Below are 16,421 nucleotides of genomic sequence, written 5' to 3'. Positions count from 1 at the left end.
ATTGATAGTTATCCATTACATACCACCCCAGAGCCCGCCACACCCCAGTACAGTTTCCTGGTAGAAATGTCAGCAGTGATGTATCCTATGTTAGCCAGATTGCCTGTGTAGAGGTTCCTCAGGTTTCCTCCATCCATGTCAGCGCTGCCAACCTTCGGAGGAACTCCACTGTCTGACCCCTTGTCTGTCCAAAACAGTTTTCTGTGAAAGGAGGACAGAGTATTATTTGTATAAATGAATTATATTGGTGTAAAACTGTTGCATTGATAAAATAGTACTGTGCAAAAAGGATCATTTATGAGCACACACATTTTCCTGTGTAGCCTTAAACTGTTCATTAGTTTTAGTTGGGTTCTTATTGGGTAATTTGCAATTACATGATAGTTCTTAAAACAGTTACACAACTTAGTTCTTGTCAACCAACTTATATCAGTTTGCCAATTGAAAACGCAGCGATGATCAATAATTACAATAATACACACAGAAATAGGACACTAAGAGGGTTATTGGTGCCATTGGTTTCCTATGTTACTCATTTTAAGTAACACAGTAAATACTCTATTGTTTTTTCTTTCAGCCAAGAGAAAATGCTTTACCCTCGAGCAGGATCCACAGTTATTCCAAAAGGCTCTCCTGCCCCCTCTGGTTTACCATTGGATGTGATGAGGGTCTTTCTATAGTGCTGGTTTCCATCCACACGGATAACCTAAGTCAAGTGTCAAGTTTGATTTAATGTAGATGTGATGACGATACAAAAAAACAAGAACATTATATGACAAAGAACTGACAATAGGAAAAAAAGAACATGCAGGTAACATCTAAAAACATTTATGATGAAATAAGAATGACAAATCAAAGAAAACAACATAGGTAGCAATTTAAGAAAATTAATTTGAACTCACAAAAGTCCACCATACTTCTCAAATGAATACATTTTAGATTTCATTATATCATTTTGAGGGAACTATTTCACATCATCTGCATAATTCTTGTTAGTTTACCTTTATGGGTTTTATGTATTTTTGTCTACTCTATTCATCTGAGGCCAGCTTCAACTGTGCTTACCTCTATGGATTTACCAGTTGGATTGGTGTAGTACATTATCCGGCTAATCCAATCAAAAGCCAGACCAGACGGGGAGCCCATTAAAGCAGCTGGAGCAAACTCAGACCTGTTGGTACCGCTGGTTTTCACTTGCCATATAGACCCCTGATGTTGAAGCAAAATTAGAGACCGTTCTTCACAATGAGCCTCAAGCCTACGTTTAATGAAATCATAAACATTTTTCTAAGGTTTAATTTTATGCCTGTACTCACACTGCTTTGCACCCAATAAACCAGCTGCTCGAGGTCATCAAATTCAATGTCCCTCCCCTGGCTGATGCCAGACACAGGGGCCATTGCGTTGTTGGAAGGGTCAGCAGGGTCCAGAGGAATGCCAAAGATCACTGAGTCCCTTACCACCATCAAGAAAGGAGTCTCATCTAGAATGAAGGTACACAGGATCATAATGACACACAACTCACATAACAGGTTACTGACTTATTTTAAAGAATTCCATTGAAGCAGATACTCAAAAAAATAATTCAGGAATAGACAAATAATATCCATCCATGAGGTTTATGTGTTGGCGCTTTTAACACGTTTGAATGCTTTAAATACAGGTGCATAGAATAGAACTTACGGACCTTTGATACAGGTGCGTTGGTCAGCATCCAGCTTCCAGCCAGACTGACAGTGGCAGGTGTAGTACCGAGGCCTCAGACCTGCCAGCAGGCACAGCTGAGTGCACAGGTGCTCTCTGCAGTGGTTGATGGCTAAACACAAAACCAAAGTGCAGTTGTGTTACCCTCATCACACTTCATATGACACAATGTGTAACCATAGCGATCATTTTGTGCAGCCATCTTGGTGGAGTTTTGTCATCCATATGGTCAGTACTAATCTGGTCAGTTTAAACTCACTGATTACACACAATACATGTATTTACTTGACTAAACTGCCATCAGAATACAACATTGAGTTATCTTCAGAAAACCACAAGTGTACAGGTAACATTTGCTGTGAAATTACCTGCTTGCTGTTTGATGGGATGGTCCATCACGATGCCCATGGGCTGGTACACATTGTTCATCAGGGTGGTGATGTTGCCTCCGTGGAACTTGTTGGTTGTCATCACCTTGCTGGTGTAGCGCTCCGACCAGAAGATGCTGTCCTCGAAGATGGTCATACCGTGTGGGTGCTGGAGAACCTGGGGTTTTTAAGTAGGCGTGTATAGGGGTGAAATTTTTATACAATTTAAAATCCAATGAAAGGTTATATCTTAAGCTAAGATGTGCATTTAAGGACCATTATCATATCTTTTTTCTTTATTCTCATATATATATACACTGGGGAGTTCCAAATCTCTCAAATCTTGTCTTTTTCAATTAAGATCCATGACAGGAAAACTAATTTGGCATAAACAAGACTTTGGATAAGAGTAAAAATTCCCTTAACATGGCAAATGTGAGAAAGTAATTGATTCTGATACATCTTGTGGCACTTAAATCAGACTTTGTTCTTCTTTTCCAGTTTGTGTTAGTCACCATGTGTAAAACATCCTCTTTGTTTTCAAAAAATAACTGAATCATCAGACCAAACCTACCATGTCACTTGCCAGGACCTGATGGCGGTTGTTGCCATCATAGTCACAGTAGTCTATATATCTGAGGTAGGCATCAGCAAAGTAGACCCTGCGTGTGGCGTAGTCCAGGGCCAGTCCGTTAGGCCAGTAGACCTTAGTGCTGACGATGACTCGTCTAGCTTTGCCGTCCATGTCTGCCCGCTCAATCCGGGGGTTCTGACCCCAGTCGGACCAGAACATCAAGTTGGTGCTTGGAGGAAGAACAAGGAGATTTGTCAACAGGTTTGTAACATCTTTGGACTTTTCCTTCCTTAGAAAATATCTGAATTTTTATAAAGAGGATGGCGCTTACCATGAATAAACCCAATGTAATATCTGATTTGAACACCCTATTCAATACATCAACTCACTAGTTACGAGGGTCTAGCACCAGTCCACGTGGGCTAGTTACGTTCTTGGAGAGGAGAACTTTCCGAAAGCGACCATCCAGCGTTGAGACCTCTATGTTCTCCATGACAGAGTCGGTCCAGTAAAGGTTCCGCCCCACCCAGTCCACAGCTATACTCTCTGGTACCATCAGTCCAGAGGAGAACACCTAGAGCAACAGGGACAGATTGACTGGACGGTATTGCAGTTCAATTTACTTTATGTTGTTTTTTCTGGTGTACCTGTACAGCCTTTACATTTAAATTCTACCTATTAGAAATGTTATGAACAGTAGTTGAAATCTTTTGCCTTAGTGCTTTTGCAGTTGTTGTTCTCTTACTTGTTGTCTGTCAGTGCCGTTCTGAAAGGAGCTCCATATCTTCTTCTGCGACGCATCAGCCCAGTAGATTCTGGAAGTTATGCGATCAAAGTCTACAGTCACGATACTGGAACCGCTGATCACCGGACGTATTTGTGGTGGTTTTGTGTTGATCCGGTTGGCCATGATCTGGCTACGCTTGGAAACCAGTAGCACAGCTGCTAGTTGGTCTACAGGCAGAAAAAAACATTTTGTTTTCTCCTAACATCTCAACAAAGAAGAGTTTCATGAAAATAAGTGAACAGAAATAATCTTACAAATTCTGTCTACAGGGATTTTTGATTCAAGTTACTGAATATTTTCTTTAATTCTTTTTGTATCACAAAGCAAAATGACAACATATATTCATTGAAGAACACCAAACATAAATGAGAAAGCTATTTTCTACGTATTCTGCACACTTTAATTGTAGCTTAATTTGGTCCCTGTTGTATGTTCCTTACCTGTAGCTTTGCATGTGCGCCCGTCAGGCTCCAGGACATAACCATGTGAGCAGTAACACCGAAAGGTTCCCCTCTCGTTGAAGCACTGCTGGCTGCAGAAACCCGGGATCAGACACTCATTGATGTCGTCACAGGTCTTTGAGTCGTTGAGGAGCTGGTATCCTGGAGGACAGATGCACTGAGCCCCGAACGGTCCTTGGACACAGGTGAAACTGCAGCCTCCGTTGTTCAGCACGCAGTCATCCTGGTCTTTAAGATATTTAATGACTGAGTTAATATCGTCATGCTGTATTGCTGTTAACTTTGGCCTTGATTTATATTCCTTTTTTTCATTTTAGTTTGTCATTATTCTCTTACAAGAATTACAGTATACTTGTGCCAACTTTCTGTAGTTTCTTAGACTTTAACAACTATGAAAGAGTGCATGTTACGTTGTTTTCCTTTTATTATAAATGTGTAGCAGTAAGTATACACCATTTGATTTAATTGTTAGGTATACCCTTTCAATAAAGTTGAAAAGACATGACATTTTCAAAACTCACTGCAGAGAGGCGACTCATCCGCTCCATTAGGGCAGTCCCTCTGGCCGTTACACAACTTGTCAATGTCGATGCACAACTGGTCAGTCGGGCAGAGCCACTGTCCGGAGGAACAACTAAATGGAGGGGTGGGACAGTCCTGCTCATCACTATTGTCCCTGCAATCGTTGTCGCCGTCACATACCCAGCTCGTAGGGATGCATATCTTGTTGGTGCACTGGAAGTAGTTTGATCTGCAGGTTACAGGAGCGCAGGAGGTGTGTTCATCAGACCCGTCCTCACAATCTGGATGGCCGTCACACTCCCACTCGTCTGGTATGCAGAAACCGTCCGTCTGGCACTGGAACTCATCGTCATGGCAGAGGCCTGGACCTCGAGTGGCTGGAGGGGCCACAGACATTTACAAATGACTAAAACTGCAGACGTTTAAGGGGCAATAAGTGAAACATTGAATACAAGCCAGACATATAATATCTAGTAGGTACTGATTTTTGGTGATGCACAATATCTATCTGCCTAATCAACAATAAAAAAGCAAGGGTTTCATTTGTTGCAATCTTTCATTTTTACAGCATTATGAACAAAATTGACATTATCTCTTTAATTGATCATAATAAAAAATAATTCATGTCTTTTTGAATGCTGTGCTTCATGCTTACGACAGTCTCGTTCATCAGAATGGTCCCTGCAGTCGAACACGCCGTCACACTGATATCTAGAACTGACACACTGGTCCCCACTGGCACAGGCAAACTCATGGGAGGCGCAGTGAAACTCTTGTGGCGAAAAGGAGAAAAAGTTAGAGGTAAAATACATGTAAGCAGAAAGAAATGAAACTCCATGCAACTGCATCTAAGGTATTTCATAAACCAAAAATTGTCGTTTTAAGGAGGATTTCTCATCTAAATTAACGTGAAAAATAAAATAAAAAGCACAACACTACACTGCAAAAGCCTAAATCATGGCAACTGTATTTGTCAAGTAGCAACCTGCTATTTTAAAAAATGAACTGGGTAAGGAACTGCAAAAAAACTGTAATTTTTTTTAGTACCCATCCCGTTTGGGATAAAGGGTAAGAGTTATTGATAATAAGGGGGTGGGGCTAATCTGACTGCCAGGCGGGCACGTTAAACTCTTTTTCAGAAGGCTCAAGGTCCGCCTCAGCTCCAGCTCCTTGTCTGTTACTAGGTTGACTGAAAGTTAGATTGAGACAGCATTTCCAATATAACGAACTCTATGGATGGGCTCAAAGTCTCAGAACCCAATGGATGACATCACTGAGCAATTTCTAATAAAAACAAATTTCATTACACTTATTGTAAACCATATTCTCCTAACTAATCCAGATCCACATTTTATTTCAAGATTACCAAGCAAAGAATAAGGCCTTAACGTGTGTAATTTGCAAAATAGCTGCCAATACTGCAGGCAAAATGTACTAACTTGTTTACTGAAATTAGTTAAATGTCTTATTTCTAGATATGTAATGAGATATTTACTGTATTTCAACTTGAATGAAGTTCTGCTTGCTGCATTGGCAGCTATTTTAAATAATTACAAGCAATTCAGGCCTTACGGGTGTAATATATTTAGATAATGTGTTTTTTTACTTGTCAGGTGAATGCAACTTAAATTGATTGTGATGAGATATTTGTTATGATAAATAGGCTATGCTAAATAAACATTGCTAAATACACATTGCTAAATACACATTGCTAAATATGCTAAGATTTCAGTTATTTCAGTGTGAAGTTTCAATGATTCCTACCACAGGTTGCCTCGTCTGATCCATCCAGGCAGTCCTGGTCTCCGTCACACACGTAGGAGTTGTGGATGCAGCGGTGGTTGGGACACAGGTAGTAGTTTGGAGGGCACGTAGTGATGGTTGAATCTGTCAATCACAGATCCCGCTTATTTATTAGTTACATTAAATAACATTTAAAAAAACATTCATTTATGAAGTTTATTTATGTTAGGTGACTGAGCTGAAAGTGGACGCACACGTCATACTTACTGCAGTTGTGTTCATCAGAGCCGTCGCCGCAGTCGTTGTCACCGTCACATAGCCATATTTTAGAGATACACCTGGAGTTGTCGCAGGTGAAGTAATCTGCAGCACAGGTGTTAGGTGGGCGGCGAGTGGGACAGTTCACTTCATCAGACCCGTCGCCGCAGTCGTCCATGCCGTCGCAGCGCCAACTGGTCAGGATGCAGTGTTTGTTGTTGCAGGTGAATGCTCGAGGAGAGCAGGTCGCTCCTGGTTAAGACATATGAGGAAGGAAGATGGAGAAATACATTTCTTTGCTCAACAAAGTCACCTTCCACCTCTCCTCAAACACACATTCTTTTATATCTTCACCTGTATCGGTGCAGTTGGCCTCATCAGTCTGATCCACGCAATCGACAATCCCATCACAGCGATAGGAGTTGGGTCTACAGCGTCCTTCATCACACTCGAAGGAAAAGTCTCCACAGATGTTGCCAGGTGGTGGGGTAACAGAATCGTCTTTGATGCAGTCCCTCCCATTGGAATGGAGTTTCATGCCGAATGGACAGCCACACACTCGATTGAAAGATGGAGTCGGGAAACAGAAGTGGCTGCAGCGCCCGTTGGGCACAGCATTGCACCGGCTGGTAAATGCTGCCAGGAGGATGAAAAAGAGACAGTTAGTGTGTTTCTGGGTTATTTATTTCTGGTTTAATAAATGCTTAGCTATCGGCTCTGATCCTGCAAGTTGCAATAAAACTATTTGCAGTCTTAAAAGCCTCCCTGTGAGTAGGCTTACTGCTGTGGAGGTCAGCTGTGTAGGCCTTGAGATTCATAATGCCGTTGATTCCTTGTCTGATCAGGATGTTTCCTCCCCCATCCCTCTTCCTCATCTCAAATATCGCTCTGGTCCTTGTATCGGCCACATACAGAAAGTCTGAAAACATGAAATAGATAGTTAAGCATTTTATAAACACCGGTCAAAGGTACTTAACAAAACAACATTCAAAAATATGATTGAATAAGTTCCAAATAGCTGTCAAGCACTCAATTTAGACCAAAAACAGAAAAAGGAGCCCATCAATTTTTATGGTGAATGTGCAAAATAGATTATGATTATTGCAACAACAAAAAAAATCTTAAAAGAGACAAAGTAACAAAGGTACTACACAAAGTATTATTCATATAGCAAAAAAAATATAGGAAAGTGCACAGCTATGATTTTAAAAAACTGTAACTGTGTGACGGCCCCTGCTTAGAGTGTGTTCGTGTATGTGTGCGCTCATGTGCATGTCTTTACTTTGAGGTGCCATGGAGTTGTCATATCCTGCTAGATCTGGAGCACCTGGGCCCATTGCTCCACCCAGGATATAAAAACCCAGCTTCCAGTGCCTCTTTCACTCTCTTCCTAAGCCTGGCTGACGTTTGCACAGTTGTTGCTTCAGTTCTTTATGTTAGTGCACTCTTCAACACCTCACACACGCCCACACGTTCACCACTGATGATCAAGATTTAACACGCCTCATAACTCTTGTTATTGATTTATTTAACTCGCTTTGAAAAAAAATATTCATTTTCTTTGGTAAAATTTCTGACTTCTCCAATCTTTTGCTTTGAACCACGAGCCGAGTTATTACAAACTGAAGAATGCAAATGCAGTTTTTTTTTTATTTTTTATTTTTTAACAGTACCGTGTCTGTTTTTGATATATCACAGTTTACAAGTCGTGTATCTTTGTAATTGTGAGCTAACTTGTTCAGGTCTCCCTTTAAAAACCCTGCTGTACAGTGAAGTTATACTTTATAGAATTACTAAATACTGATTAAGTCAATGATCCATCTGTTCACTGTGATGTGATCTGAATACAAACGCAAGACAGCTTTTTCCAAATGTCCCTCACTTTGGTTCATACTGTTGTTGTGTTCAAGGTGATCATAAACCTGAATAGTGCACAGTATTGTTGTATAGATGGGAGATGAAAAGAGAGACCATGAAACCCACCTGAATACACTGTTAGAGAGTATGGTTGTGTGATCTGGCCGATATTGGAAAATGTCTGTCTGTCATATCCTTCAAAGTCAATGTGACCAATCTGGTCCAGCTGGGAGTCTACCCAGTACAGCCGGTCCATCCTGTTAAGGACCAATCACAAGGATAACCAAAGAATATAACAAATACTGTTGAATGTTTCTCTTCCTTTTTATAACATTGAAGTTGTTCAGTGAAGTGATTCTTATTCTTACACATAATCAATAGCAAGTCCATAAGGCCACCCCAGTGTTGTGTTGACCAGAGGAACAGCATTGCTTCCATCGGTGAAGCCTTTCATTATGACTGCAGGACGGTACCAGTCAGACCAGAACAAGTAACTGTGGATCAACAATGAATAAAACACACAGAGGCACAGATCTGTTTAGTGTAAGTCACAAAGACAGAATTAAATGTATTAATTAGAGTAGAACTATTCTGTACATAACAGTTATTAAGACCAGTTTTAAAACAGTTATTAAACGCTATCTATGCTTTGATAATCAATGCATTAGCTTTTTTTACTCTCTCATGTTTAAATCTGATAAATCTGAGCGCTCACCCAGCACTGGGGCTCACTGCAATTCCCTTTGGGTTTCTCAGTCCCGTCACAATGTCCCGTCTGGACTTGTCTGTGACTCTGAAGGCCACCACCGACTTGTAGGAGCTTGTGGTCCAGAACAAGACTTTGGAGGTCCAGTCGTAAGCCATGGCGTCAACCGTTCCCACTCTGTAGCCTGACAAAATCTGTTGGACTGAGAAGGCATAGAAGGATTTATAACAGTGAGATTCAAATAAAGTTCAACACTTTACCAACAAATGTATTTTTTTCTTTTTCAGCATCTTTCTTTGTACATGATCTCACTTTTCACACTTTACTACTAACATAATAAAGAATTACCAGTGCCGTTGAGGTTGGACTTGTAGACCAGGCCTCTGGACCTGTCGTTGTAGAAAATAGCTTCCTCGTTGCCATCAAACTCCACAGCAGAACCGGAGAAAGAAGTCCCGAGCCCTGAGAGAGGCAGGGTGATGTCGTCCTGGAGAGATATATTCAGTGGAATTCCTCGAACCCCCAGAGAGGTCGCCAACAGCAGGTAGTCCTTCAGCTCTGTTCAAACAGTGGGTGGTGGTTACAAAAAGCTTAACATACTTCCAGAACCAGCCAAAACCTGACGGGAACCAAGCTGCAGTCATATCTGAATCGTGAAATATCCTTGGGCCCGATGATAAAAATCAACCCAAAATTAAAACTTAAGTCTTAAGTCAATAACTAAATATTTTTACGTGAAAATGGGCGTACAGGAATGTAGTACAAACTCATAATTCCTCCATACACTCTCCAATATGTCAAACAATCAGATAGGGACAAATAGTACATTATCAATAAATAAACTCTTATTTATGTTACATAAATGACTTCTCACAGACCCTGCAGCATCGACAATTTAGAAAATGTCCGATAAAAAGGACGCCCTCAATTGATGGAAACTCACTAAAGCAGGTACGACCATCAGACTGCAAGTCGTAACCATGGCGACACTTGCATCGGAAGCCCAAACCATCGTTGTCTGTGCCGTGACTCAATACACAAATTTGATGACAACCTCCGTTGTGTCTACCGCAAGGGTTCATCACTGAAAGGAAATGAGAGAGCAGTTACAAAAAGGACAAGAGAGTGTTGCACTTTACTGAGCAAGAGCTGGAAAACCAAATATGACAATTTTAAGGTCAGGAGATTTTTTTACTTCCAGCAGACACACTGGGACACCTCTGGAAGTCTCCTTACCAACAGGTTGTAAGACAGGATGTGAGATGACAACATGGCCCGGTCGCTTTGTTGTACGATATAGGAGCGCTGGGTTGCTACCGTTGAAGCGGTTCGCTCTCACAACACCCATCTTGGTCCAGTCAGTGAAGAATACATGGTTTTCGAACACAGCAATTCCGAAAGGATGTGGTGCCTGGGTCCCACCATTGAGGACTATTTTCCTGTGAATCATCAACACTTCAGAATAGCTATCAAGAACAGTACAACATGGAAGACTTGTTTTTTCAGATTAGATTTGGAGATGCTCTGAAACACTTTGCTGTAGCTCTGTTCGTGGCCTCTACTCAGCAGTGTTGGAGAAAAGTAGATTTTTAATATGAAAGACTGATGCATGAAAGATTTTATTCTTAATTTTAAATTTAAAAAAGCATCATGCTAGCTTTAACATACTGTATACCACTAGAACCGAAATGTTGTTTTTTTGCTGTCAGAACATGATAAACTGCCAGAAATAATTTATTCTTTGCAAATTAAGTAGCTGTTTGTGACAGCAATAATTTATTCTACTACATTTTAGGATTCTGTTTTGGACAAACATTAGCCTAAAAAGTTGTGAAGTGTATTTTTATGGCCGATTAATTATGTATGGTACCATATTGGCTGCAAAGAGAACTTGTCAATACTGAATACCTTATTGTAAGCTACTTCAGAGACCTTCTCAGTCCTGGTAGCAGTTTTGGAACAACAGAACATACATTTGAGTTCCTCTGCTTATAAGAATTATTCAAAGCCTGACAACATCTTCAGTGAAGCTTTTACCTGTCTAAACCACTGTAGGTGACAGTCTCCACGGTGTCGAAGTGGCTGTCAGACCAGTAGACCCTCTGTGTGACGATATCTAGGGTGATTCCTGTCGGAATGCCAAGACTGCTCTTGACCAGCTCCAGACGATTGCTGCCATCCATGAAGGCGCGTTCAAGCTTCATCTGCTCACTCCCAATGCCCATGTCGGTGAAAAACATATAGCTGCAAACAGAAAAACATAAACAATAAGTCAAATGAAGCTGGGTCAGGTCGACACTTTAGGTAGAATTGATGTTCAGAAAAGATCGATTGATCTTTTTGTGTAAGTGAAAGTTGCATAATGTTTATGTTTATATATAGTGTATAATGTATGTGTTTCTTATTATTATAGCTGTTATTAATTCATTATTATAATTTGCATTGTTTCTGATCATCTGATTTCCATTTTAATTTTCTCAGACTTTCTGAGCTGTTGTAAATGACGAACGTCCCAGTTAATAATTGGTTACCAAAAATGAAATTGTTCTGACTTTATGCTAGACTTCCATATTCTAACATAACCCAATGGTTTTCTTGTTTGTTTTTTTTGTCTACCATTTTTAAGATCTGAAATATTATAGAATTTGGTTAGAGCTGTATATATACTTACATACTTTACAGACATGTTGTTACATGTGGTCTAATGTCATTCATATCCGATAATATTGACTGCATCCTACACAGGGATGGTTAATTCTTCACAACTGTTCACATCATTTAAAGCAGCTTCACATATGAAAAAAGTCAAACCCACCCCACTGTTGGGTCCAGGGCCAGCCCATGAGGAGTCTGCAGGTTTTCAGCCACCAGTGTGACCCGATTGCCTCCATTTAAGTCGCACATGTCAATGCGCTCAACCATGGCTTCTAGGACATACAGTTTGAAGTTTATCCAGTCCACTGCAAGGTTCTGGACATTGTGGACCGCAGTAGTCAATACCTCCTTAATGTTATCCCCGTTGAAGTTTGCAGAGTAAACCTGGGAAAATAAAGAGTTTTGAAATTAGATTTTCTTCCTGACTAAACTGCTACCTTCCAATCTTTGGAAAAAGCACATTAGCCACGGTTGCTTTTCTTCCAGGTGGTAAACAGAAATCATAAATGCTGAGAGTTTTTGGTGCATTTTGGACAAATAACTACTTTGTGTATGACATAATGTTAAAAAACTATGATGATGATAGGAAGTGAAAAAACTGCCACCATAAATGGCTCAGACAATGATCCAGACTAACCTTTTTGGTGTATGTATCACTCCAGAAGACTATGTTGCTGTGCAGGTGGTACGCAACCCCGACAGAATAACCTCTTCCCTGTGACGGCACGAGAGTTCTGACAAAGCGCCCATGAATGTCACCAATCATCACGTCTCCACCATTGGTGAAAATGATCTGTGGAAGTCCACCTGAAAAAAATAGTACTTGAATAGGTATTCACCCGCTTTGAGTTTTTACAGTGTAACAGACTGAAGCACACAAGAGGGGTTCTAAAACCATACACCTGTTTGGGTCTGAGTACAGTTGCACCTGATCTTTGTTTCACAGAAAATCTCTCAATCAAAGCTTTTTATTTTTCTTATTTAAAAAAATTTAATATTATGTCATTATCCCCCCTTCCACTTCAAAATACTGCAATACCAGTATGTTCTGTTGGCCCAGCAACACCAAGAAAATGTCTTTTAATTTGCAGTTGTAACATGACATGGTAAAATTCAACTATGGTTCTTTGAAAAATAAAGAACATTGTGGCTCAGTGATAGAGTCGGTCGTCTCTCAACCGAAAGATTCCAATTTGATCACCAGCTTCCGCAGTCACATGTTGAACTGTCCTTGGGCAAGACACTGACCCCCAAATTGCTCATGAGTCATGCTGCTACTCCAGCATTATGAGAATGTCTATTAATGGATTAGTTAATACTGATGGGGACTTTACGTAGCAGCCTCTGCCACCAGTGTGTGGATTAAATTGGTGAATGTGACAAGCAATGTTAAAGCACTTTATGTAAATAAATTAAGGATTAAATCTTTAGCTCTCGTTTAAATTTGGTTTATGATCTCGTCTTTCGAGCAACACACCAGAATCTTCACACTCAGTTTAATGTTGTGTGTCTTTATTTATGTCATTAGGATCTTTGAATAACCCTATTTAGATCATGTGGTATCATGTACATAACGCATGAAGCTACTGTGTGCTGTGTGACTCTCTGTACCTGACACATTGGCTTTGCAGACATGACCCTGCTCCAGGAAGTATCCATTAGCACAGCTACAGTGGTGTGTCCCAGGACGATCTTCACACACTTGGTCACAGACCCCCCAAATCTGACAGTCATCAAAGTCTGGATGATGAAAAGGAAGTCATTGTTTATATTTAAGTCCAAAGAACGAGGGCCATAGCTATTTGCAATCAGAGCGCCATGAACTATAACTTGCGATTGAAGACTTTAATAAAGGCTGACTCATATTGAAAACTTAAAGGAAAAACAAGTCTCTAGTCTTTCTTACAAAGTATCTTTCTGATAAATAGCTTTCTCAAACAGTATGCATTTACAGTAAAGGAGCAATCAGGGACTTGCTATGCTTTCAATAGCAGTGAATCATTTTTTTGAAGCAATGACACAGGTGAGGTTAGGTTTTGCAGAAGCAAATGGGTTTTGTCACTCACCTACACAGGTACGACTGTCATTTGCTACAATGAAACCACCTGGGCAGTAGCAAGCACCTCCCTGAGGAGAAGAATGGCAGAGGTACTCACAGCTCAAGCTGGAGCACTGATCTAAGCCTGTGAGTTAAAAAAAACATATAAATCAACATACAGGTTCAATTTGGGATTGTCATCTTCACAATGTTATCTGCCAAGTCGTCTTTGTGAGTAATGAAGCAGCTTTACAGCTATCATTCAGTCATTCTGGAGGCCATTAGTGCTAAGAGAGTCCAAAACAAGGTTAATCTTAAACCAGGTTTGTGTGAAGGCAGTGATAAAGAAGGTTAAGGTATCATCATATCTGCCCAAACAGCTGATTTCTGAGAAACATTTACACGCTATAAAGTCTAAAACTCTTGCAACTACATTTATAGCCCTGTTCTGCATGTGACCGGATCCCGATCACACAGTAAAGATTTAATTGACTATACTTGAATTAAGTTCAGTATTTCCCTGTGATAAGGCTGCTTTCAATATAAACATTAAGACTCCAAAACACACGCAACCATTTTTATAAGTGTTGTGTGGTTCATTTGGGGCTCATATAGGTTTCTTAGAATATGTAAATAATGACAGGTAACATGTTTGTCACTTACTGCATGTTTGCTGTGCAGTGGAGTTGGTCTCATCTGTTCCTCCGGGGCAGTCAGGTTTTCCGTCACACACTTTGTTGACTGGTATACATAACGTGGAGCCAGGACATCCCCACTCACCAGGGTAACAGCCTCGTGAGTTACTATCTAAAAACCACAGACACAACCGTGATAATATCATTCTTAAAATATTATCCATCAGCATCATTGAAATAAATAAAAAATAAACCCTCAGCCTGAAATTTAACTTGAAGTATTGAGGATTGGTATTGACAATGAATGACAACCCTCTGCTGTATGAACCCAAGTATAGAAATCTAAAATTGTTACCAAGTCTTTAAAATATATTTTAATGTGTATTCTCTACTTCCTTAACAAGTAAGTTTTCTTACCACATCCCCTCTCGTCACTGTAGTCCCCACAGTCGTTAAACTGGTCGCACACCCAGCGCTGAGGAATACAACGACCACTGGAGCATGTGAACTCACTGCCGCTACAGCTTTGGTAAACTAACAAATAAACAGATACAGCAATGTTTGTTTTGGTTTCTGACAAAAACTTGACAATCTTTTATGATTGTTTTAAAACAATAAAGCAGATGGCAGAATGTACATTATTTTTTAAAGATAATAAATAACTTATGATAAGTATAATGATCCTTTACAAAGTTTGACTACAGAAAGGACTTCCAATATCCAACAGCTGAGATGTACAGTATGCTATGGTTTTTGGTTCATTGCCAGATTATCAAAATCTAAAAAGTTACAGTTGTATCTCTTCAAAGGAAATAACCACCCACTGTAACTAAAAAGGCAAATGTATTCAACTTTTATTTTGCAACTACTGCCGATGTTTAAAGACTGTTACCTGGGTTTAAAATAAACAACGTGAATACTGAATACGGTTGGAAGTTGCATCAAAATTACAGTATAAGTCTGAATATCAACATTTTGAGAAATACATTTTGAGTTAGAGATACTACAATTATTTTTCTTTTTCTTTCATGAATAGGCTTAACTCTGTTTCTTTTTTTTTTTTTTTTTACAAGATAACACTGTCAACCTAGATCTAAATACATAGCCTACTGAAATAGATAATTTCATGGATGAACTGTCAGTGTTGCTTTCCTTACCACAGCCTTGTTCGTCACTGCTGTCCCCACAGTCATCATAGTGGTCACACACAAAGGAATGTGGAATACAGTAACCATTCGTACACTCAAACTGATGAATTGGACAGTGCTGTGTGGCTGAAAATAAAACGCAGTGACTGGTAAACAACTGGTCAAAAATAAGTTTCTAGGTAGCCTAGAACAAAGCAACATTATTAAGTTTGAATTTTATACAGCAAAATTTAAGGAAATAAATATTAATGAATAAATATTGCTGAGTTTAAGACAGTAGTCATAGTTTTCAGTTTGTTAACACATGCCAGGAAAGAAAACAGGACTGTATTGAGAAAACGATTTTCAACGCATGCACATGCTAAAAGTTGTTGTGGTATTATATACACCACAGACATCATTTGATATTACTTACAGCTCAGCTATCACAGGTCCCTGATACAACAGAGTCGTGAGTGACTGTTTTACAATATGAAATGTTTATTCTGCTGCTCAAAAACAATTTGTTTAGGACGTTAGCTGAGATAAAATCACATAAAGATGGCGAGCGGAAGTAGGATTTCTGCACGTACAACGCAAAACATGAGTGTCTTAAAAAATATCATACACTAATGCAACTAATAATAAAGATAATAATTATAACAAAACAATAATAATAATGATAATAACATAATTCATAATCATTATCACTATGATCATAATGATTAGTTGTAACAATGACTCAATAACTCCTCAATGGTATAAAGCTGGATGGCTAAAGAAACCAGTCTTTTTTTGAAAATTTGATTAGAAAGTGCAGATACTTGTATTGAAATGTATGGGTATAAGTTAAGTTTTATGAAAAGTATTAAAGCAATTTAAGCAGGCCCTACAATAACAATAACTTCCTGTTCTTAATTAGATCATCCTCACTTTAAAAATTAAATGTTTATGATTAAAATGGTAATATAGTTGCAGCACACAGG

General features: G+C 39.5%; 1 protein-coding gene across 1 annotated transcript in view; it reads right to left on the bottom strand.

The window, feature by feature from the left end:
- The window catches only part of lrp2b (low density lipoprotein receptor-related protein 2b), a 44,166-nt gene that overhangs the window by 25,262 nt on the left and 2,483 nt on the right, over positions 1 to 16,421 (bottom strand). The window contains exons 6-35 of the mRNA XM_029278145.2: positions 15,466 to 15,582; positions 14,726 to 14,842; positions 14,337 to 14,480; positions 13,702 to 13,818; positions 13,247 to 13,375; positions 12,273 to 12,442; positions 11,796 to 12,019; positions 11,018 to 11,224; positions 10,217 to 10,419; positions 9,924 to 10,064; positions 9,329 to 9,538; positions 8,990 to 9,182; positions 8,643 to 8,768; positions 8,401 to 8,531; positions 7,199 to 7,336; positions 6,772 to 7,053; positions 6,427 to 6,669; positions 6,181 to 6,303; positions 5,072 to 5,188; positions 4,416 to 4,793; positions 3,874 to 4,122; positions 3,392 to 3,600; positions 3,036 to 3,220; positions 2,647 to 2,875; positions 2,073 to 2,250; positions 1,688 to 1,816; positions 1,317 to 1,483; positions 1,066 to 1,209; positions 597 to 706; positions 24 to 201 (exon numbers count right to left, since the gene is read on the bottom strand). Coding sequence (XP_029133978.2) covers positions 24 to 201; positions 597 to 706; positions 1,066 to 1,209; positions 1,317 to 1,483; positions 1,688 to 1,816; positions 2,073 to 2,250; positions 2,647 to 2,875; positions 3,036 to 3,220; positions 3,392 to 3,600; positions 3,874 to 4,122; positions 4,416 to 4,793; positions 5,072 to 5,188; positions 6,181 to 6,303; positions 6,427 to 6,669; positions 6,772 to 7,053; positions 7,199 to 7,336; positions 8,401 to 8,531; positions 8,643 to 8,768; positions 8,990 to 9,182; positions 9,329 to 9,538; positions 9,924 to 10,064; positions 10,217 to 10,419; positions 11,018 to 11,224; positions 11,796 to 12,019; positions 12,273 to 12,442; positions 13,247 to 13,375; positions 13,702 to 13,818; positions 14,337 to 14,480; positions 14,726 to 14,842; positions 15,466 to 15,582 — 5,288 coding nt within the window. The remainder of the gene's footprint in view (positions 1 to 23; positions 202 to 596; positions 707 to 1,065; positions 1,210 to 1,316; positions 1,484 to 1,687; positions 1,817 to 2,072; positions 2,251 to 2,646; positions 2,876 to 3,035; positions 3,221 to 3,391; positions 3,601 to 3,873; positions 4,123 to 4,415; positions 4,794 to 5,071; positions 5,189 to 6,180; positions 6,304 to 6,426; positions 6,670 to 6,771; positions 7,054 to 7,198; positions 7,337 to 8,400; positions 8,532 to 8,642; positions 8,769 to 8,989; positions 9,183 to 9,328; positions 9,539 to 9,923; positions 10,065 to 10,216; positions 10,420 to 11,017; positions 11,225 to 11,795; positions 12,020 to 12,272; positions 12,443 to 13,246; positions 13,376 to 13,701; positions 13,819 to 14,336; positions 14,481 to 14,725; positions 14,843 to 15,465; positions 15,583 to 16,421) is intronic.

The sequence above is a fragment of the Labrus bergylta genome, chromosome 21 (genome assembly GCF_963930695.1).
Source record: "Labrus bergylta chromosome 21, fLabBer1.1, whole genome shotgun sequence".
Lineage (NCBI taxonomy): Eukaryota > Metazoa > Chordata > Actinopteri > Labriformes > Labridae > Labrus > Labrus bergylta.
This window is presented reverse-complemented; position numbering and strand designations above follow the sequence as displayed.